This window comes from Thamnophis sirtalis, unplaced genomic scaffold (genome assembly GCF_051295495.1).
Source record: "Thamnophis sirtalis isolate CommonGarterSnake01/CBP01778 unplaced genomic scaffold, rThaSir2_p1.2 scaffold_7, whole genome shotgun sequence".
Taxonomy (NCBI): domain Eukaryota; kingdom Metazoa; phylum Chordata; class Lepidosauria; order Squamata; family Natricidae; genus Thamnophis; species Thamnophis sirtalis.
Window position 1 is genome coordinate 63,785,613 of NW_028261387.1, and position 23,016 is coordinate 63,808,628.

Genomic DNA, 23,016 nt, shown 5'->3' on the forward strand with positions numbered 1-23,016 from the left:
TGTGCCTGAAACCTGATTAGAAGTACTTTCAGTTCTCTAAGAGATAACTGAATTAGCAATCATCATCTGGGTGAGAAGGAATAATGCCATTGATATTATTGTGCTTTCTTTAATTAAAATAGTTTTAAACTCACACTTTTACTATTTTTTTACTAATTTAGTCAAAAGATTATAATTAAAATGTAGTTTGCTGTAGCTTTTATTATTAGAGTTTTTTTCAGATTTGGAGGTTAACTTTATATGCCAAATCAATATGCAAATTTTTGCTGTTTATTTTAAAAGTGAAAATAGTGGCAAATTAGAATATAGCTAATAATGAGCATATACTTGCTTTTATTTTTAATTTACTTCCATGTTGTTGCTTTAGGCAAGCGATCCAGTTTGAAGTATTGGTATGAAAAGGAATGGTTATGCAATGGCCACATGCATGGTTTAGCATTTTTGGGAGAAAACTATTCCCATCAAAATGCTAAGAAAATAGTAGCTACACACCAGCTTCTTGGCGATGTGCAAAAAGTGATAGAAGTGCTACATGGACTTCAGTTGAAGATGAGCATTTTGCAGTAAGCTATATTTGGATGTATTTAAATTTAAATTATATTAAATTATAATGATATAATTCAAAGAATTAAATACAATTGAATTTCATAAAGCTATTGTATAACCTAACATTTAGATATTGATATGCTTATCAGGTTGGTCCAGGATAATATTAAACCAGGGGTGTCAAACTGGCAGCCCACAGACCAGATGCATCTTGCCCAGGCCATGCCCACCCCAGGTCCACGAAGGGAAAAAAGTTACACGATGCTGCAAGTTTGACACCTGTGTATTAAACCATTTTTACAGCACTTCCCCTGTTATGGTCCAACTTGACTTTGGATACCTTTCACCTTTCATTTTTCTATCAGTAGAAAAATACACCATCCCAAACTACTTGGAAGAAGCTAGCTTCAGGCCATAAGTGGAATCATAGCAATCGTTCTGATTAATCGAACTTTAGATGGTTAATGATTTGTTTTTATAAGAGATAAAATAATACTGATACGAAATAGCAAGGTAGTAGGGTTCCCTGCATTTTAATATGTCTACTCCCCCCATCTGCTCCTCCTCTTTACCGCTGCCAAATGAAACTTCATTTGTAACATTTGTACATGGCTATATTTATGTGAAATAACTGAGGTAGGAATCACTAATCATTAAAGGGATGTTTAAAATAATAATTCATGGGGTAGTTTTCTTCTTACCATTTATAGGAGCCTTTGAGGAATATTCCGTGGCACATAATTTGGGAATACAAGTTCTTTGAAGTCATTATGAAGATTTGTCTTCTATTTTACAGTGTTCTAAATACTTATTATATGATTTTTAAGAATCTGCTTTTATTGAACATATCAATAAAATCACTAAAGAACTATGTTTTGAAGTATTAACATTAAATTCAGATAGGTTCATTTATGTCAGATGATGCTTTTACCTGTTTTACTTATGCTGTTTAATAGTGCTGATAAATAGTAACAGATGCACATGCCAAGCACTGACACTATCATAACTTCTCTGAAATCTGATAGAAGGCTCACATTGGCTAGTTTCCAGCTATTTCAGATGAGTTTAGAAGATAAAAGATATAAGCTGAATTCTAGTAAAAGTTTTCAGTGTAATTTCCACCTATTTATCTTTTTAACAGAAGCAAGGAACATCCTGACTTGAAACTTTGGTGTCAGCCTTGGAAGCATCTCAAAATAGAAGAAAAATCTCATACCGCTAGACTCATTCACATTGAAGAAAACAATTGCAAAGAGGAGACCACAAGTTATAGAACTTTTAATGGAACAGTTGAGAAACCTCCAACCATTCCCTTCGTAGAGGAATCTTATATCACTAGTGAGCATTGTTACCAAAAACCTCGAGCTTACTATCCTGCTTTAGAACAGAGACTTGTTGTAGAAACCAGAAGTTCGGACATTGATGATGATGTTAATAGGATAAGAGAAAATGGAGATGATGCTGTAGTGGAGAGATTAGGATGGGAACTGGATAGAGAAATATGCAAGTTGGAAAATGAATCAAAACATAATTATTCTAAGGTATGTTTTACTGAACCCTTTCTAGTTTTTAACATTACAGATAGAAATTTGGAATTCCTATGCTATTGTGATGATTACATGAGTTGGGTTCATGTAGCTAAGGAATAGTTTTGAGAGATAGACACAGAGAGAGAAAGAGGAAGGAAAGGAAAAGAAGGACGGAAGAGAGGGAGAGAAATATGCAAGTTGGAAAATGAATCAAAACATCACTATTCTAAGGTATGTTTTACTGAATCCTTTCTAGTTTTTAACATTACAGATGGAAAATTGGAATTCCTATGCTATTGTGATGATGATTACATTAGTTGGGTTAATGTAGCTACAGACAGACAGACAAAGAGGAAGGAAAGAAGGAGAGTGTATAACTTACAATATATTAAACTTATTAATTTGTACTTCATTCACAGACAGCCATTATCATTTAATCTTTTGAACCAAAATTATTAGGAATTAAATATATAGCAATACCACGTAAACTTGTATACTGATTCACAGTGCTTTAAATTTAAAGCCCTCTCTGAGCAGTTTACAATTTCAGCATATGCCCCCCAACAATCTGGGTCCTCATTTTACCAACCTTGGAAGGATGGGTCAACCTTGAGCCAGCCAGAATCCAACTCCTGGGTGTGGACAGAGTTAGCCCATATAACCACTGTGCCAGGGCAGCTCCCTGTATGTAATCTCTTGAACTATTTTTCTTTAAAATTGTTCACGATTTATAGGGAATGTTAACTTTCACATTTTTCTAGGTAAGAGAAAAAATCACATCAGAAGAAGATACTGAAGTGAAATTGCTTGAAAAAGACAAGGATGAAATTATGAATTCCCAGTTGCAGTGGCAGCTTAACCTTTTAACCCACGTTGAGTCCCTGCAAGATGAAGTTACCCACAGGATGGATTTAATTGAAAAGGAACTAGATGGTAATGACTTTTTTCTGCTACAAATTTTAACAGTTTAATTAAGGTCTGTTCCAATTGTTTTTTCTTGTGTTTTATTTCTTACATTAAATCTGTTTAATCTAGGTTTATAATCATATTGGGTTGGCAAACTGAGTTTAGAATCTTCCTGGAAAGGCCAGTGTTTTTCCCTTGTGTCTTTCTATCTATCTTCATTCAGGCAATCCCTGAGATATTGGAACACTGCTATCATGTCTCCCCTAGCCCTCCTTTTCATTAAACTAGACATACCCAGTTCCTGCAACTATCCTTCAAATGTTTTAGCCTCCAGTCCCCTAATCATCTTTGTTGCTCTTCTCTGCACTCTTTCCAGAATCTCCACATCTTTTTTACATTGTGGCGACCAAAACTGGATGCAGTATTCCAGGTGTGGCATTACCAAGGAATTATAAAATGGTATTAACACTTCACTTGATCTTGATTCTATCCCTCTGTTTATGCAGCCTAGAACTGTGTTGGCTTTTTTGGCAGCTGCTGCACACTGCTGGCTCATATTTAAATGGTTGTCCACTAGGACTCCAATATCTCTTTCACAGTTACTACTGTTGAGCAAGGTACCACCTATACTGTATCTGTGCATTTTGTTTTTGTTGCCTAAGTGTAGAACCTTACTCTTTTCACCATTGAATTTCATTTTATTAGATAGTGCCAAATGTTCAAGTTTGTCAAGATCCTCCTGTATCTTAAGCCGGTCTTCTGGAGTGTTGGCTATTCCTGCCAGCTTGGTGTCATCTGCAAATTTGATGAGTTCCCCATTTATTCCCTCATCCAAATCATTGATCAAGATGTTGAAGAGTACTGGGCCCAAAACAGAGTCTTGAGGTACTCCACTGCATACTTCCCTCTTTGAAGATGCAGTTCCATTGAGGACTACACGTTGAGTGTGGTTGGTCAGCCAGTTACGAATCCATCTGGTGGTGTTGCTGTCTAACCCACATTCTTCTACTTTATCTAGTAGTAGGTTATGGTCTACCTTATCAAATGCCTTACTGAAGTCCAAGTAAACTATATCGACGGCATTCCTCTGGTCCACTAATTTTGTCACATTATCAAAGAATGCAATAAGATTAGTCTGGCATGATGTGTTTTTGACAAACCCATGTTGGCTTTTGGCTATTACTTTGTTTGCTTCTAGGTGTTCACTAATTCTTTGCTTGATTATCTTTTCCAGAATCTTTCCTGGTATTGAGGTCAGGCTGATAGGTCTGTAGTTTCCTAGATCTATTTTTTTCCCTTTTTTGAAGATGGAAACCACATCAGCTCTTTTCCAATCTCTGGTAGTTCCCTGGTGCTCCAGGATCTCTGAAAGATATAGTTCAGTGGTTCTGAGATCTCGTCTGCCAGTTCCTTTAGAACCCTGGGGTGTAATCCATCCGGTCCTAGTGATTTGAACTCGTCTAGGGTAGACAGATGCTCACTTACCATTTTCTTCCCTATTTCAACTTGTGTTCCTGATTTTTGTGGTGCTGTTTTTGATAGGTTGGACTGTTTTATCCCTTTGTGTAAAGACAGATGCAAAACATGAGTTAAATAGTTCTGCTTTCTCCCTGTTGCTTGTCACCTTCTTGCCACTTTCTCCCAGCAATGGACCAATTGTTTCCTTAACTTTTTTCTTGTTTTTAACATGTTGGAAGAAGCTTTTTTGTTATTTTTTACTTTTGTGGCAAGCCAGTTGATGTCAGGGTAGTTAAAATCCCCCACTACTACACCACACCACTATTGTGGTGTGCTTCCTACAAACCATAGTTAGCTGACTAGCAAAAAGTTTATCTACTTCCTCTGCTTGGTTGGGTGGCCTGTAGTGTAGACCTATGGCAATGTCATTCCCCCCAACCTTTAATATTGACCTAAATGCATTCAAGATAGTTCTCATCATTGTTGTGCTCTATTTCTGTAGAGAGGTAATTATCTCTTATATATAGTGCAACTCCACCTCCTCTTTTATTTCGTCTATTTCTTTTAAATAATTTAAATCCTTCTAGCTGTATGTTCCATTTGTCAGTTTCATCCCACCAAGTTTCTGTAACGGCAACAATATCATATCTGCCCTCTTTTACTTGAATTTCTAATTCGCCCTGTTTATTCCTCATACTCTGTGCATTGGTGTATAGACATTTGAGTCCATTTTGATTGACCCTGTGTTTACTGTCTACATAACCTGTGTTATGCCTGACTGCCCCTATTTTCTTGCCACTTGTATGATTCATGCATATGATATGGCACTCACTATTAAATGCTTGGTTTTGCTTGACAGCAGGAGTGATAATCTTACCCGTATAAACATCTGTGTTACATGCACTGATAACCCTATGAATTTTAGATTGCTGGGGACAGAAATGTTCTGTATCAATTAATTCTCTGTCCCCGCTGTTCAGTTTAAATGTTTATCCAGAAAATCTGTGTATTTAATGCCAAGTAACTCAGTCCCTTTCTTGGATGGGTGCAAACCTTCTCTTTTGTACAGTTTTTCATTGGACCAGCTGCAGACATCATGACTAATAAAACCAAAGCCTTCCTTTTTACACCTCTCCTTTAGCTACACATTAAACTCTGCTACACACTGGGCCTTCCCTTTTTGTTCCTTATATTCTGGTAAAACCTCTGAAAAGATAAGCCTACAACCTATACTACTAAGTTCATACCCCAAGCTCTGGAAATCATTCTTCACAGAAGGTACATCTTTTTGGGACAGATCATTTGTGTCAAGATGTATAATAGCATCAACATCACAGTCCTTACTTGCATTCTTGACTATCTTAACTATCTTGACTATCTTAAGTTCTTCATTAGTCATCACACGATGTTTTTCAAATATTATAATAGGTTGGATGAAGCTATCAGTATGCAGGCTGATGTAAGTCCTCTAAAGTGGATCAGGTTAAATCTTATTAACACATAGCTGATTCCAGGTAGACTTCTATCATGTATACTATTCCGTTAAATTTAACTTAAGTTTTCCATACTGAAATAGCTCTCTAGCTTTTGTAACTAAAAGAGACATGCTCATTCACTTATCCATCATATTTACATAGCCATCCATCTAATAATCAAGTGAATTAATATTGTTCATATAAAAAAACAGCCCAGAATAAAAAGAGATATACCAAAAAAGAGTTGTTAATTACTCAGGAGCCATCCCACTATTTTGCCAGTCCTTAGGCAACAACTAACAAACAGACCTCCCAAAAGCTAAACCAGAGAAGGCCAGCCTTTGTATGGGGAAGAGAGGGTGTTCCATAAAGTGTGGACTACAGCAGAAAAGCCACATTGTTTATGAGCTGCCAAATACAGTAAAATTGTTGATAGGTACTCTGAAATACAGCGCTCTGCTTTATTTGTAAATTGAATTTGTAGTGCTTCAAAGAAAATGTAAGCCTTAAGTTTAATAGGAACTATTCACAGATTGCAGAACTACTGAAATCATTGCAGATAGTCCTCAACTTACAACCTTTCACATAGTGACTGTTCAAAATTACAATAGCACTGAAAAAAATGCTGTTGTAATTTGACAATTTTTCATCATTGCAGCATCCCCATGGTCATGTGATCAAAATTCAGATGTTTGACAACTGACTTACATTTATGATGGATGCAGGATCCTGGGTAACATGATCACCCTTTGCGACCCTCTGACAAAGAAAGTCATTGGGGGTCAGATTCGCACGGATCCACTTAACTGGCATGGAAGGCCGTAAAATGGGGCAAAACTCACTTAACTGCCTCATTTAATAACAGAAATGTTGGGTTCAATTGTGGTGATAGGTAGGGGACTATCTGTAACTGATGCTTATGTGCTTTATCATCAGTCATAACATCAATTGGGTGCATGTGTGTCTGTGTGCACATCATGCCTTTGAGTCAAGAATGCATGTACTGCTCCATGCTGTTTCCTTAACAAAATTTTCAGAAGTGGTTTGCCATTGCCTTTTCCTAAGTCTGAAATAAAGTAATTGGCCCAAAGCCACCCGGATAGCTTCGTTCTTAAGTCAGACAGTCTCAGTTCCCTGATTTCAAGATTGCTATCTTAAAACACTAGTGTCTCACATACATCCCAAAGATATGTGGCAGTAATCTGACTTAGAATTTATAGTAGTTTTTGATAAATGTTTATATACATATATGTGTGTATTCTCCAACCATTTTTAAAAAGTATCTCTTGAAAATTACATGCAGTAAAGTAACAATCCTTTGATTCCATATGCTTTGCCCGCAGCACTTTTCCTGTGATTTCTCAGTTGGTTTCTTTGATTGATTGATTGTCTGATTGACTGACTGACTGACTGATGATGGAACTTTTACTAAACAAGCTTGATGTATCTGAAAACATTCTAAATAAAGTTACAGTAAATTGATGTAGTTTCCAATATAGCTTGAAAATTATATATGCTACTATATACTTGAAATGAAAAACAACAGTTAATAATGTTGAATCACATCTACTTTCAACTATATGCCATCATTTACCTAGCTATAGCTAGAAAATCAAAAAACAAAGCTGTAAGGGAGGAACTTCTTGCTTTCGCTATTCCACTGTAACTCCAATATGTGTTTTCTGGATGTCAGTTCAAATACCATCAAGTGACTGGAGTTCCATTTGCACCTCTTCAATCTCCTTCAGTTTCACCATTATGAATATAGGGGTATCATTTGCAAATCTCCCTAGTGGACGGCTCATCTCTAACTTTCAGATTTTTAGTAAAAATAATAAAGAGCACTCCTCATAGCCCATATTAAAAGGTAAAGGTTTCCCCTGCCAGTCATTTCTGACTTTAGAAGGGAGTGCTCATCTCCAATTCACAGCCAAAGAACCATTGTTGTCCAAAGATGCTTCCGTGGTCATGTGGCCAGTATGACTATATGCCGAAGGTGCACTGAACACTTACTTTCCCACCAAAGTAGTCCCTCTTTATCTACTTGCATTCACATGCTTTCAAACTGCTAGGTTGGTAGGAGCTGGGGTAAGTAATGGAAGCTCATTCTGTCACGCAGTACGTAGGTCTCGAATGCCAACCTTCCAGTCAACAAGCCCAGCATCTTAACCACTCAATCACTACACATATTAGTAGCATGCATAAAACTGGAAAAACATTTTAAACCTGGAGCAAACAGTGTTCTCAATGTTCTGTCAAACTTCTTTCTAATTCTAGGTTTTAAGCAAAATTCAGATGGGACAAATAGGGCAAGACTGGCACTTCCTCTTACCTGTCATTGGTTCATAACACAGCATAACAAAACAGTTTGCTTATCCCACTAGTTTTCCCAGTGACTTTCTTTGTTCTGTCAACACCCTCCACTCAGCCAACAAACATCTTTGCTCCCTCCTCTATTCCAGTACTACGCACAGACCAATCCTTCATTTAATCTGTGCTCAGATTAAAACATTCCAAACATAAGTTTTGATCTAGGTTCAGATTATAACAGTTCACTGCTGTATGTCTGTAATTGGGGTGCTATTTTAAATTGCTTGATAGTTAATATATTTCATTAAAAAGTATCTGAAAAATTGATTCCTTTAAATGAAAGACACTATTCTACTGAAACTCTTTATAGCTAATACAAATCTACTTAAATTTAGCCATCAGTAACTTAGACCTTTGTGATTGTTGTGTACCTTCTCTTACAGTTTTAGAGAGTTGGTTGGATTATACTGGAGAGCTGGAGCCACCAGAACCATTAGCAAGACTTCCTCAACTGAAGCATTGTATAAAACAACTTCTCACAGACTTGGGCAAAGTACAACAAATAGCACTTTGCTGTTCAACATGATATGAAATTTCTGCTGGATGGCTGGAGCCTGTCGTATGATGAGCATTCTCTATTTTAATGAAATAGCATGCTTGTTGCATGTGATGCAGAACTGACTTCAGGGAATTATTTAGGGTCAAGGGTTACTCTTCATAAAAGTAAAGAGATTGCCCTTATTTTGTTCAGTTGGCCTTTGCTTGGCATTTTTTAACATTATGGAAAGGGATTTATTCTTGTCTTCAAAATGTAGGAGCAGGTTGGCAAAGGATTTTTTTCATTCCTTGTATCAAGTTGAGATAACCATTAATGTTCTTTTCATATATACACTGACAAAATTGTGCCACTGGAGAACAGTTTAAGAGCCAAAAAATAATTAGTGATCCAAGGCTGTAGATAACATTCTGCCTAGTTTATTTAAGCGACTTAATGTGTCAGAAAGACTCATACTTTATCCTAATAGTTTATGCATAACTATGGTATTTAATCAATAGAACATATTTTCAAGCCTAGCAAGTATGAATGTCTAATTTTATAATAAACTGTTACAAGAGGTTTGCATATATGATCTGAAACTAATCTACTATTTTAAATAGATGTAGTAGAAGGTCCCAATTTGGTTGCACTTCGTTTCCTAGTAAATTATCATTTTCCATATTTATCATGACATTGTAGCATGATTCTCATGGTACTGGGACACCCATTTATGTTGAGCTTCTTTGCATTCTTGAATTTTTAAATCTGGCCATGCTGTGCCTCCCATGTACTGATGACATATCCTGAACGCAGGGTGTAAAAGTGTCTACACAAGGAAGGGTGTATTACAGATTGAGATCTGACCATGGCCAGTGATGGTCATGGTATTGTTTTCTCCCCTACTGTTAATAATTGCCATTCCGGTTATAGTTTGAAACATAATCTTTTTCAATATTATAAATGTTTTCATTGTAGATACTTGTAAAGTGTGGTTTTGGGAATCAGTTAATTTTATATTTGTGTATAACAAAGAGTCTCAAGGTCTATGCATGAGGTACTGTTCCCAAAAGCAATGGGACATTATGTTAAACGATGTTTTTGAAACCCCTTTTTGTACTTTTATTTTTAGTTTCCTTACTAGCATTATTTGTGAGATCAAAGTGAAGAAATGCTGCTTACATTGAAGCTACATTATATAGTAGCTTTTCGAACATTGGTGTATCGTAACTATTTTATATGTTTAAGAATATCATTTGCCTGCAGATCATATTTCCATCATTGCTTCCTTTTTGTTAGATAACATCTGGGACGAGAAATTACTTTGAGGTGGACAGAATAGGGTATTTTTGCATTGGGTGTTCTGAATGTTGGATTTTTCCTACCTTGATATTGGACTTGTTTTTGACACCACCAAAGTTTAAATTAAAGCACATTTGTGAGTTGAAGACCTGTTTAGTGTACAAATTGGTAATTATGAATAAAAATCCGTAATGTTTATATGCTGCAGAATTATGTAGGTTTCAGTTATCTAGTGTTCGTCATAGAAGTAACATTTTTCTGACCATCTTATCTCATTCAAAAACAGTCTACTTTTTTTGCATTCTGACAGAGACTTTATGCCAAGACTAATTTCAGGGAATAATTTGTCTCCAATTATTTGGCTCTTACAGGTTATAAGTATAGCAGCTGTACACCAGATAAAAATTATTTTGCTGTAATAAATTGGAATAAAGTTTGTGATTGTTAAAAGACATCCAGTTGTCTCATAGTAACATTATGCGGAGTTTTCTAGATAACAAGGTATCCCTGAAAAAAATATCTTTCTGTTGTAGACAAGTAACTGCATTTTGTTAAGGCTTGAATAACTTATATTTCTAGCTATATCCCTTCAATGTTGAAGATAATCCTAAAACTATAGAGCAGGGCTTAGACATATGTAACTTTAAAAGTGTTACAAATCGTAACTGATAGAACTTCTAATTATCATGACCAGTGCTTGGGGACACTGAATTATCATTTAACAACATCTGGAAGACCCGTGATTCCATATTCCTGAAGTCTGCTGTGTAGGAAACTAGGAGCCAGACAAGTTCAATACTATTTTTGTGGACTTTGGACTGGTTTCCTTATTATTCAGGCTATAATGTAGTTACAATATAAGAGAATATGTGTAACTCAGGATTGAACTATGGATTTCTTGGTGCTCTCTGAACTTGGTTGTTTCCTTGTAGATATTTCATTACCCAATTAAGTAAGGTCAGTGCTAATCAGGTTACGAAATATTTGCAAGCAAACAACCAAGTTCAGATATCATCAATGACTCCACTATAATTTATTTTTAAATTGTTATTTGTATTCCTCCTTTATTATTTTTACAAATAACTCAAGGTGGTGAACATGTGAAATTTGTTTAGTTTTAACATAAAACCAATGTACTGTGGCTTCATTAAGCAAACCATGCAGTTTATGAGTGTGGCCAAATATGTTTTTGGGTGCCTTTTATGTGCCACGTGTGGATTCTGTATAGAGAACACTTGCATTTCCATTCTACTTTTGGTAGCTCCATTCCTATCATTCTTCCTCTCGGATCAGAGAAAGCATCTTTCCTTGCTTTCCTTTGTTTCTTGAACTGTTGACAATAATGTCACAATGCTCCATTGCAGCCGTGTGAAACAGTTACTTGGTTTATTGTGAATATCTCAGTTTTTGCATTACTAATCAATTATGAATTACCACGTGCAAAACCAGTAGGAAAAATACATAAATATACTTCACATACACACAAACCAAAAGAACCACAATATTTCAATGAGCCAAGCTTCTTGAAAAAGCTGAAAAGTATAACTATGATAACACTGGTTTAAGGATAACCACTTTGAATCAACTTGATAAAAATACCACAAATTCAACAGATCTTGTGTTCAAGTTTCCTATTCCAGAAATACTTCCAATATTTGCTTTAGATATCTTTGGTTTGCCTTCTTTTTCTCTTTGGTGTGCCCTGTAATGACAGGTCATCGGTCATATACAGGTAAGTAGTAACTGCTTCTCGCAAGCCAAGACTGATGGGTGAGTCTTCTATTAGCGGTTCTTCTGACAACAAGTCTGAGCTAGATAGAAAAAAACATTTCTGAGCAACATTGTTAAAAGAAGAATAATGACTTTGTTTTTATTTTGTTTCAAGTAATGCATGATGCTCATAAGAACAGGCAAACAACTACCAGCATTTTCTGGAAAGTACACTGGAAAGTTTGCTTTTGCTAGTGGGATGAATTTTTTCCCTTGTAGCAACATAATTTCTTGCTCCAGTGGTTTATGTTTGTTACAGCTGAGGATTCTGGAGTTGAAAAGAAACAACTATTCTCATGGGTTGTTTTTAAAATGGTATAGAACCAGTGTAGAACAGTGACCCCCAACCTTTTGGACATTGGGACCGGTTCCATGGAGAGAGGTTGATTATAGGTTGAATGTAAAAAATAAAATAACCTCTTGATCTGTTGCCAGTTGAGAGCAGATCTTTTTACTTCCACAGGTTTTGGAAGATTATGAAACAAGCTGGAACTAGCTCCTTGGATGAAGCATGGTTTCTTTAAACAGCAACATAAGCCATCACTACTTTCTATTAAAGAGAATAAACAAACATGATAGATTTTCATATATAGGGTTTCGTGACAACCTACTGTATTGCAGAGAAAAATATCCAGCTGCAAAAGTCACTTGCTTTTCCAGCTTTTGGATAATAATGCACTTTATTTTCTTGGTGAAAATACCCAAATTTAAAAATAATTCTTAAAGCATAATCACATAACAGTCCTAGACTTTTCACCACATTCTTACAAATCTTATTTATTTGTTTATTAAATTTCTATAGCTAGCCATCTCAGCCAAATGACTGGGTGGCTTAAAATTCTAAAACCATAACAAAATTAAAAACATCCAAAAAGTGAATACAGCAGCCAAGAAAGTTAACCAATTAACAAGAGAGGCAAGAAACGGCTTTTAACACATTCTGAACTTCACACTGGGCACATACAGCAGACAACAAATGGTTTAGGAGGTACTCCTAAATCAGATAAGATTGAATCAGGAAATTAGGGGTTTGACCATAAAAAGAACAATATAAAACACAGGCCTTCGCTGACGACATGGTCTTTATTGTGGAAGACCCTCTAATCTCAGGACCGAAATTAATGAAGGACATTGAGGACTTTGGGCGTGTGGCCGGATTAAAAATAAATAAGGAAAAAACAAAAATTATTATAAAGAACTTTCCCAAAAAACAGATAGAAGAACTAGAGAAAGCAATGGAATTAAAGGTAACTAAAAAGGTCAACTACTTAGTGATTTGGCTATCTGCGAAATGCTCTTCTATAAAAGAAGATAACTATGATAAACTATTACGAAGCATCCAAAAAGATTTTAAAAATTGGTCGAAGCTACAAATATCGTTGATGGGAAGAATCGCAGTAATCAAGATGAATGTCTTGCCAAAAATACTCTATTTCAAACGGCACCGGTCAAATTAGGAGAAAAATTTTATAATGATTTGGATAAAATGGTACGAAATTTTGTGTGGAATGGCAAAAAGCCTAGAATAAAATATAAGCATCTTCAAGATAAAAGAGCGCAAGGTGGAATGGGCCTACCGGAATGGAAAGCATATCATCAAGCAGCAACAACAATGTGGATAAAGGAGTGGGTAATGTTAACCAACAAAAGAATCCTAACGATAGAGGGCCACGACTTGCAATGGGGGTGGCACAATTACTTATGGTGTGAGGGAAACAAAGTCCACAATCATTTTAGAAGACACCATTTAAGAGGGGTACTGATTAATGATTGGCTGGAAATTAGAAGGAAATTCTATATCCAACTACCCAAATGGATATCCCCGACGGAAGCCCTGATATACCCAAACCTGATAAATTTTGACAAAAATGTTATTTACAAACAACTGTTAGATGACCAAAATAGACTAAATTCCAGGGAAAATTTGGCTGAAATGGGAATAAATATTGATTGGTGGCCATACTTTCAAATACAAAATAAATACAAATCAGATCTAGCACAATTTGGCTTTCAGGACAAGGACCAGGAATTGGATAAAATCTTAATAGGACCAGACGAGAAATTAGTCTCGAAAATATATAACTTTGCTGATCCGAAAAATGGAAGCAGAAAGAGTGAAAGAAGTCATGGTAACCTGGGCCCAGAATATCGGCCACACAATTGACCTGGATGACTGGGAAAGGGTATGGGAGTGGAACCTGAAATTAACGAAGTCGACGGCCTATAAAGAAAATATATACAAAATGTTCTACCGCTGGCATCTCCCTCCGACAAGACTGGCAAAAATTTCCTCAAAATTATCGGCCAAATGCTGGAAATGCAAAACAACACTGGGCACGTACTACCACATGTGGTGGACGTGTCTGGTGGCTAAGACATATTGGAAGCGAACGCTAAGATGGCTGAATGAAATCATGTCAATTAAATTAAGTCTCAAGCCCGAAATGTTTCTATTAGGGATAACAGATCAAAAAATAGGTAAAACCAATCAATACCTTCTCGTCCATATCTTGACGGCGGCAAGGATCGCTTACGCGCAGTGCTGGAAAAGTGAAAATGCCCCCACTAGTACAATGGTGATGAATAAAATCTTAGAATTAGCGGAAATGAACAGATTGACAATGCGAATTAACGAAAAAGAAGACACAGACTTTTACAAAGTCTGGGAGAAATTATACAAATGACTTGATGAGACAGTGAGGATTAAGATATAAAAGGAGATAGTTGACTAACTTAAAATGATCTAAGCAACAACTCAAATATACAATACACAAAGACAGAGGGACAAATGAGAGTAGAAATGTATTAGAGGTGAGAATTCACCATTGAGTAACACCATTAGACCACAACGTTGGAAAAACTTGAAAAGCTGATAGGTAATCTGTTATAACTACCTGCATGGAATTAGCAACCTAGTCTTAGACTAGGTAAGGCGAGATGAGCTATGGGAGATGAAAATATGTAAAGAGCTTTATCTCTTTTTGTATCTTGTATTTTGTAAATCTTGCCTTTTTTTATATAACTTTCAAATAAGGAAAAAAGAAAGAGAACCAGGTCATCCCCTGAAGAGGAGAATATGTAAACACAACAACGGATAGAGTGGATGGAGGGAGGAGTAGAAGGAAAGATAAGAAGGAGAGGAGAAAGGAGAGAAATAGGAGAAAGGGAAAGGCAGAGGAAGAATGGGAGGGAATGTAAGAGGAGGAAAGAGGGGAGGAAAGGGAAGAGGGGAAGGGTAAAGGGGAGGAAGGGAAGGACAGGAGGAAGGAAGAAAGGAGAGAAGAAAGAAGGAAGGGAAGGAAGGAAGGAGAGAAGAAAGGAGGGAAGGAAGAGAAGAAAGGGAAGGAAGGAGGGAATGTAGGAGAGAAGAAGGGAAAGGAAGGAGAAGAAAGGAGGGAAGGAAGGAGAGGAGAAAAGAAAGGAAGGAGGAAAGGGGGAGGGAGGGAAGGAAGGAGAGTAGGAGAGAAGAAACAAGGGAAGGAAAGAGGGAGGGAGGGAAGAAGAAGTAGACCATTGTAAGATAAGATGGATCTATGGGATGGTAAGAAAGCAATTTTCAAGTATACTGTCAACTGTAGGGAAAAATTGTTATAAATACATATTATTAATAACAGTTATGAGATCATATAATTGTGAATGTATATATGAAATTGATAAAATAAAAAATTGGAAAAAAAAAGATTTTCATATATAGGGTTTTGTGACAACCTGTATTGCAGAGAAAAATATCCAGCTGCAAAAGTCACTTGCTTTTCCAGCTTTTGGATAATAATGCACTTTATTTTCTTGGTGAAAATACCCAAATTTAAAAATAATTCTTAAAGCATAATCACATAACAGTCCTAGACTTTTCACCACATTCTTACAAATCTTATTTATTTGTTTATTAAATTTCTATAGCTAGCCATCTCAGCCAAATGACTGGGTGGCTTAAAATTCTAAAACCATAACAAAATTAAAAACATCCAAAAAGTGAATACAGCAGCCAAGAAAGTTAACCAACTAACAAGAGAGGCAAGAAATGGCTTTTAACACATTCTGAACTTCACACTGGGCACATACAGCAGACAACAAATGGTAAAACTGAATAACCTATTTATTTTCCAAATGTTGGTCAACATTTTTTACCCAGACTCCTTATTTTAAATTACAATAAAATAAATGGCAATTAGAATGATAGAAAATGGTACTTTGAGAATCAAGAATATGGTGGCACTAAAGTTATCTTTCACTGAGAAGAAGCCAGAAGTATAGAATCTAACAGATCTGGTCATTTCCACCTTATCTCCAAAGGGCTGAAGTTTTTGCCTAATGACCAACATGCTATAAAGCAATGTCTCTCTTTTTTCTAACAGAGAGAAAGACTGCCACAAACAGAAACTGAAAAGAATGTATAATTTCTTTTAATTTATAATTAATTTAAAAATAATTACCAGAATAATAGTCCACCAGTTCATGCAAGCTTGGGAAGGTAAGGCTGGGGGAAATATAAAGCCAGTTGTTCTCCAAGCAGTTAATGCGGTAGTGTTTTACACAATTCCAGGATTCATGATTTGTGCATCTGATTGATAAAGAGTAGCAACCTGTTTATCAGAAAAAAACAATCTGTAACATTGAGACAGAAAACAAGTCCACCCAATCCTAATGCTAACAATGAAATGTATATGTTTCATTAAATTCTCTTGAAAGCATTTAGATCTTTTTTCTGGTCTTTAGAGTTATGCTAGTATCCTTAAAACTTGCATTGTGTCTTAGTTGAAGGAGAAAGCTTAACTATTAATTTCAAAGCTTAATTAGATGTTCTCACATTTCATCCATGGTAGGCCCTGTGAAGCGCACACACTTGGTGTATCTTATATTTCCTCACGCTTTTAGAACTGGAAAATTATTGTGGGCATTTTCTAGAATCCATACCTTTCTTCGCTTGTCTCTTTCTTATGATGAAAGAACCTTCCTGGTTTGCAGGCAACAGTAACAACTCCTCAGCTTTGGCTCGATCAATGCCTTCATAGAGCCACCTGAAGATAAAAACACTGCAGGGGTCAGTTGCCTATGAAAAATATGTGTGAGTTAAGGGGGAAACTACTTTTTTGGTAGAGTTGAGGATCTCTTAGAACACAGAAACACACATACACCCCAATATTCTTTGATGTTACTTCAGAGAAAAACCACAATGCTTACCTGTGTGAGATTTTAGCTATATTGTTGCTAGGTACACAGCATTCTTTGCCAGTTGCTACTGACTTGACTTGACACCATTCACCCTCTCTGCAGGAGAAGAAATGCAACTTAAAGCCATGGCCTCAAGTAACTACTCCATGAATAAGTTACCATGTTTCCTAAAAATCTAGTCAAGGAGCAGACTTTTTCATCAGAAAAATGCTCCCCAATTATCCCTTGGGACTACATTAACACCCCAAAAATCCAGACTTTAAATATGAAGGATGAGGGTTAATTTAACCACCCAGATGTGTTAGGTTTACAATCTTCAGACTGACCAACCATATGGCAACTGGAATTTTTGGGAATTATCGTATTAATGCAAATGAGGATCAAGTTGAGAAAGGCTGAATTTAGCCCTTCTAACTACTCAGAGCAGACCTCAAATAATTTAGGCCAGCTCCATAAGGACTCCTAATTTATTTTTTATTGGTTATTTACATATTTTGTGTATGCTATTCTTAATTTTAGATATCAGTAACATTAAACAAATACAAAACAGTAAAAATGGAGAATCGGCAATTAATTTGGACAACTAATACGAAGTAGATATGAAAAAATAAGGTCTGACAACGGATGTTTTCAAAATTGGAATTTTCTTCAGTGGAAAATCCCTAACCCCTCCAGGATAGATCCCTCTTGATGACTACCATAATATTAACTGCACTGCTTGATGTTTTGTCCCTTGTCTGTTAATACTCACTCAGATAGCAAGTTCAGCTGTTCCCCCATCCTTAGTACTGGCTCTCTGTATCTAGAAGGAAAATCACTGACTGCAATAATCAGGGGGGAATTGGCAACTGCAGATTAAAAGAAAAAATAAACACCAACCAGGTTAATTGATTGTAATGCGATTGTAATCTCTCAATATTTGAAGTATTCTTGCAAAATGCTTTACATACTGTATGTCTTATTTTATCTCAAAGTTTCCTCTAGATTAGAATGTAGAAACTGATGTGTTGATAGAAGCTAATTCTCAACAATATTAAACAACACTAAATTGTTTCCCTTTCCTTTGTGGTCAACAGAACATTTCATTATAGCACTACGTAATTTGAATCCAGAATTCTATAAAGCCATATTTTTATACAAATGTACTCAGATTAAGGAAGATTTTTCCCTTACTGCCCTCCCCCCCCCCCCCAGGCTGAAGCACTCAAGTGAGAATGCCAGGCAGCATTCTCTATAGCCAGGTGCTATCAGTGGAATTCCCTTGCTTCATCTTGTCTACTTCAACTTTTCAGTTTCAGGCTACTTAGCTGTTAGTTAAAACATTTTAAAACTAATCACTTGTTTTTTGCATCTATTTCACCACAACTGATGATGAATGCTCATCCTAATGGCTATAATTACAGGTTGGTAATTAATATTTTTCTATTTATCATTTAATTCTCTAAGAATGATACTAGGCTCTTTTGTTTTTGAAAGTCACTACCAATGCTACTGAATAAAACTTCAATCTTAAAAAGACAATCCTGTCTTTTTATGTACACTGAGAGCATATGCACCAAATAATAACACTTGGCCAATAAAGGATTATATTCTATTAAAATTTTATGATTATGGTTCTTCGAGTCAGTCTTCTGGTAACTACATGGACAGATCCATGAAGTTTTTCATGGCTAGCATAACTACATTCTTCCAGGATGTTATTTTGACTCTCCAATCTAGGGTCACAGAAAATGACAGATATCCAGCTATCTTCTCTACCTAAGGGAGACCTAGTCCAGATTTTTTTCCCCTACTAAACTGAGTCTCTCTTGTAAAGTACAAAGATTAAATAGGAACTTCCTGTGAGCTTGACACTATACCTCCGTGATGAAGCCAAAACCTACAGTCTCTTAGTGTCCCACATTTAGTCTGTGATCTACCAGATTCTTCTCTCATTTACTACCTCTAAGCCAGGTATCATCTGTCTCATAATCGTGCATCTAGTTTTTCCTAGCTAAGTGCACAATCTTCCATTTCTCATTATTGAACAATGTTTTGTTGCACTTTATTTTACTCTTGAGCTTGTTTTTTTTGGATTGTTAGCAATCTTATCCTCCACCAGTTTTGTGTCATCTACAAATTTAAGAGCATCCCTCGTATTTCCTGTTTTATAAAGATGTTGAAGAGTCCTCGGGCCAGGACAGAACCCTGAGATACCTTCCTCCATGTGGATGTAGACCCATCAAGGAATCCAATTTGCTAGTATCAGCTACTAGCAAATTGGCCAATTGCAAATCCATCTGGTAGTGGGATAATCTGTCCCACATTGTTCCTCACTGCCGCATGGTGGGGCAGACTAAATAATTATAGTTGCTATGTTAATGCATGTTCAATCAAGGATTTAGAATTTCTCAACCAAAATTAATAAAAGCTGCTAGATAACTAGGATGGAAGTTCTAACTTCCATTTCCACTGGCACACAGAACTAGATCATAGTACATGACATAAAATTTCACAAACAATATGTATGTATGTATATCTGTATATCATATCACTGTAACCTTTTGGGTAATAAATCACATAAATTGTTTTGTTATGTATGAAAATAAATCATCACATGCAAAAATTAGATGTCCAGAAGCCTATAAATATTTCCCCCTATTTTTCTGCATGGAGGCTTTTTCTTTATGTCCCCTAAAATCAAAATGGCGAAGCACAGACTAAGGAGATAAAGATTAAATCCCTCCTTTGCTGTTGTAGAGCGACGTTGGTGTAGTGCTTAAGTCATTAGACTAGAAACTGGATGACTATGAATTTAGTCTAGCATAGGCACACTTTGTGTGCGTTTGTTTTTAAGACTCAGACTGATGGTAGCACAGCATAACCCCTACCTGGCAGATGTACACTATCGCTCTGGCTATGCCTTCTGTTCACTTGTAGGCTTGTCTGGTTAGCAATCTGTTTCCTCTTACAGACCAAGCTTCCCATCACAATTTGTTCCTAACAGCAGTCTTCTAGTATACCACTCAGAGAGGCCTATCAACAAAAGGCAGAAAAGAAACATAAAAATTCACGTTGTTGTGCTTGAAGACTGTTGGAAAAATACAGAAGAAACCAAATGCTGTTAACAATTAATCAGCTGCCATTTTCTAGTTTCTTCTAAGGTAAATGTTTTTATTAGTGTTGAAAGAGAAAGTATTAAATCATACCACAAACAAGAAGCAACAACTTCTGAAGTCAGGGGAAGGGAGAGGTAAGATGGCCAATTTCCCAGCATGGACTGATGAATATTGCTCAGGAATGCAGTATTACATTAGTAATGTAATAATAAAAAAAGTTGTCCTGAATTTAGGGCATCATAATTAAGATGGCTTCCATATCAAAGCCTTTTTTTCTAAGAATTTGCCTTAAAAAAAACCTCTTGCCCTGTAACCTGGAAGACATGAACTTAATACTGATACTAAAATGTTCATGTTATGGTAGTAAAAAAACGATTTATCTGCTACTAGCATAATCCTATGAATAAGAAAAAGTTCAGAAACATCTCCAGTGTTTTCCTGTTGAGAGTTTGTTCAAAGTTGATGGCTCTTTCCTGAAAAAAAGTATGGAGTGTCATGCTTTTCCTTCTTTATCCTACCTCTTGCTTCCATTGCACTACTGCTAGCAATCATCTTTACATTTTGCTACACAATAAGAAGCTATAATTATACCAGTCCATGAATTTTTGTACGGTTGTGCAGTTTTTAACTTTCCCCATTTAAACAATATTCTAGTTAAGAGCATATAATCTCATATTTTTGTTTAACTGAAAATGGTTTGTACTCACCTGTCATTATACCATAGCAGGGTCTTCAGATAGTGATGCAGGAAATTTTTCAATGTCGAAGCTCTGGAAACTGGTGATAACCCCCAATTCTAACTAGAACACGATTCATACGGGTGCTCCGGAGAAACCCCAGCCTTTTTCTTCAGTGGAAGTTTCTCAGAATACAAATGACATTGAGTTCCCTGCAAACTATTTTTCTACTGGTTTGGATCTTTTGCTGCAGTCTTTCAGGCAACTCTTTTCATGCAGTATACCGGGGCAAATTAATATCGAAACAATAGTTATCTTGATCCTTCTTCATGTCAAGTGTACCCAAACATGAAACACAGCACTTTGGTATAGCTTTTTATAGTTTGAGTACATGTTTTTAAGAAGTGTTAGATTCTAAGAACTCACAAATAGCTCAGTTTCCTTTGACGTAATGGAAAGGTGGTTGATGGCTGTTTCATTTTTCTCCACAGAAAACCACTGTGTGATAAATTATATCCCAAAGAGATTGCTATAATAAGTGTTCACATTCTCAACACAGTGCACAAAGGTAGAAAGTGCACTCCATACTATAGTCAGACTGTTTTTAAATTCTTATAAGGAATTAAAATGATAAAGTAAGCATTGCAAAGTAAATCTCCAAAACAATCTTTATTTCTAAGAAGGCTGTTAGGACCACATAGCCACCCAGTTATAAAAACTTCTTGGTCAGTATTGTGTTTTGCAAATCTTCCCCTCGGAATACAAAAGGTGGAAGGGATAATAAGTTTTACAAGGGTAAAATCTGTGCTAAATGGATGGTTTGCAGCTCATCTACCATGGCAACTATTTTCACTGTTTACTCTCAATAATTTCAAAAGTGTCTTCAGATTCCAAAGAGTGTGGATTAGTGCACATTAGTGAATAACAAACTCTTACACAGGAGAAAAATGGAAGTTCTCTTGAAGGCAATAGAAACATATTTTAGATTTAATTTATTCTTAAAGTAGACTTGAACTCATTGCACGTAAAGCATACTCATGTTTCAATATCTGTCACCATCATGCCACCTTCCAACTGGCAGAGTAATGTTAAAATGTCACTGCAGGCTTTAGAGTTATTTAGTCACTGCTGGTCATTTATGAAGTCGTACCTGTCTCAGTAGCCTAAAAGTAGCATTAATTATCATCATTTCTAGCTAAACTATAACCCTGTACATTTCTGTGTGTACAAACACAAACCACATCCCCAAGCTTCTGACAAAACCAGAGCAACAATGGTTGGAAAGAAAGGTGGAGCCAGAGATCAGTGACATTAACATATTTTTTGCTCAGTCGATTTTCTTGTATCTTGTACATTTTGCTAACATCTAAAGCCAGTTAAGCTTGCAATAGTCTCTTGCCTAATTATTTTCAGATAGGTTGTTTTCTCTGCAATGCTGTTTCAAAAAAAAAAACACGGCTTCATAATTTTAACCAAATCATACCAAACCAAACTCTTTGAACACACAGACTGCAAACACATTTTTAGAGCATATGGGATTCCAAATGAAGCACTTTGAACCATGAACAATTACAGTGGCTCAGACTGCCAACACCAGAGTTTTAAACCCCCGTCCCCTTGCAAACTAAACAAAAATTCCACTAAGGCCAAGTGGAGCTGTCTGACAGCATAATTAATCATAGGTAGAGAGAACTCACAAGTCATGTTTGGAACAATCTTGGCTTTTAATTTGCATGTGGCATAATGAAAGGTAATGCAAGAGTAGGTGGGGGGGGGGGGAATCAGGAAAATATGTGCATACTGGATATAAACACAAAATTAGAAGTTGAGTCACAGATGGTAAAAAAATATATGCCGGAAGATTGTCTCCGATTACTTAAATCCTGTTATTGCATATATTATTTCTGTTGAAAGTGTTATTAAAGTGTTACATTTTATTTAAAATGCGCTTTAAATAAAAGAATGTTTATTTCTATTATTTCTCTAAGCTGGAATACTGCAATGTGCTCTACATGGGGCTGCCCTTGAAAAGCACCCGGAGACTTCAGCTAGTACAGAACGCGGCCGCGCGAGTGATTGTGGGCGCACCTCGGTTCGCCCACATAACACCTATCCTCCGCGAGCTGCGCTGGCTGCCTGTAGATCTCCGGGTGCAATTCAAGGTCTTACTTACCACCCATAAAGCGCTCCATGGTAGTGGATCTGACTATCTGAGAGACCGCCTTCTGCCAATAACCT

The 23,016-nt window shown here is 36.3% G+C and overlaps 2 protein-coding genes across 7 annotated transcripts in view; one reads left to right on the forward strand and one right to left on the reverse strand.

Annotated features, from left to right (window-relative positions):
• Positions 1-10,515, forward strand: part of PHF20 (PHD finger protein 20) — a 43,174-nt gene extending 32,659 nt beyond the window's left edge. For 4 of the 5 annotated variants that reach the window (XM_087720283.1, XM_014053405.2, XM_087720284.1 and 1 more), the window contains 4 exons: positions 368-563; positions 1,688-2,087; positions 2,837-3,008; positions 8,668-10,515. In XM_087720283.1, coding sequence (XP_087576409.1) covers positions 368-563; positions 1,688-2,087; positions 2,837-3,008; positions 8,668-8,810 — 911 coding nt within the window. In that variant the 3' untranslated portion in view covers positions 8,811-10,515. Of the gene's footprint in view, positions 1-367; positions 564-1,687; positions 2,088-2,836; positions 3,009-8,667 lie in introns of those variants that run through there. The other variant, XM_087720286.1, reaches the window with a different exon arrangement.
• A 908-nt stretch (positions 10,516-11,423) lies between these two features.
• On the reverse strand, positions 11,424-21,360 carry SLA2 (Src like adaptor 2). 2 transcript variants are annotated; one of them, XM_087720288.1, is made up of 7 exons: positions 19,874-21,360; positions 17,755-17,851; positions 17,013-17,099; positions 16,746-16,849; positions 16,265-16,414; positions 12,249-12,381; positions 11,424-11,867 (listed from the first exon to the last, which is right to left on the reverse strand). In XM_087720288.1, exons 1-7 carry the CDS (start codon positions 19,968-19,970, stop codon positions 11,777-11,779), a joined length of 759 nt encoding a protein of 252 aa, XP_087576414.1. In that variant the 5' UTR covers positions 19,971-21,360; the 3' UTR covers positions 11,424-11,776. The 2 variants fall into 2 exon arrangements, with proteins under 2 accessions (XP_087576414.1, XP_013908878.2); XM_014053403.2 differs by having other exon boundaries at positions 11,424-11,872.
• Positions 21,361-23,016: the final 1,656 nt, after the last annotated feature.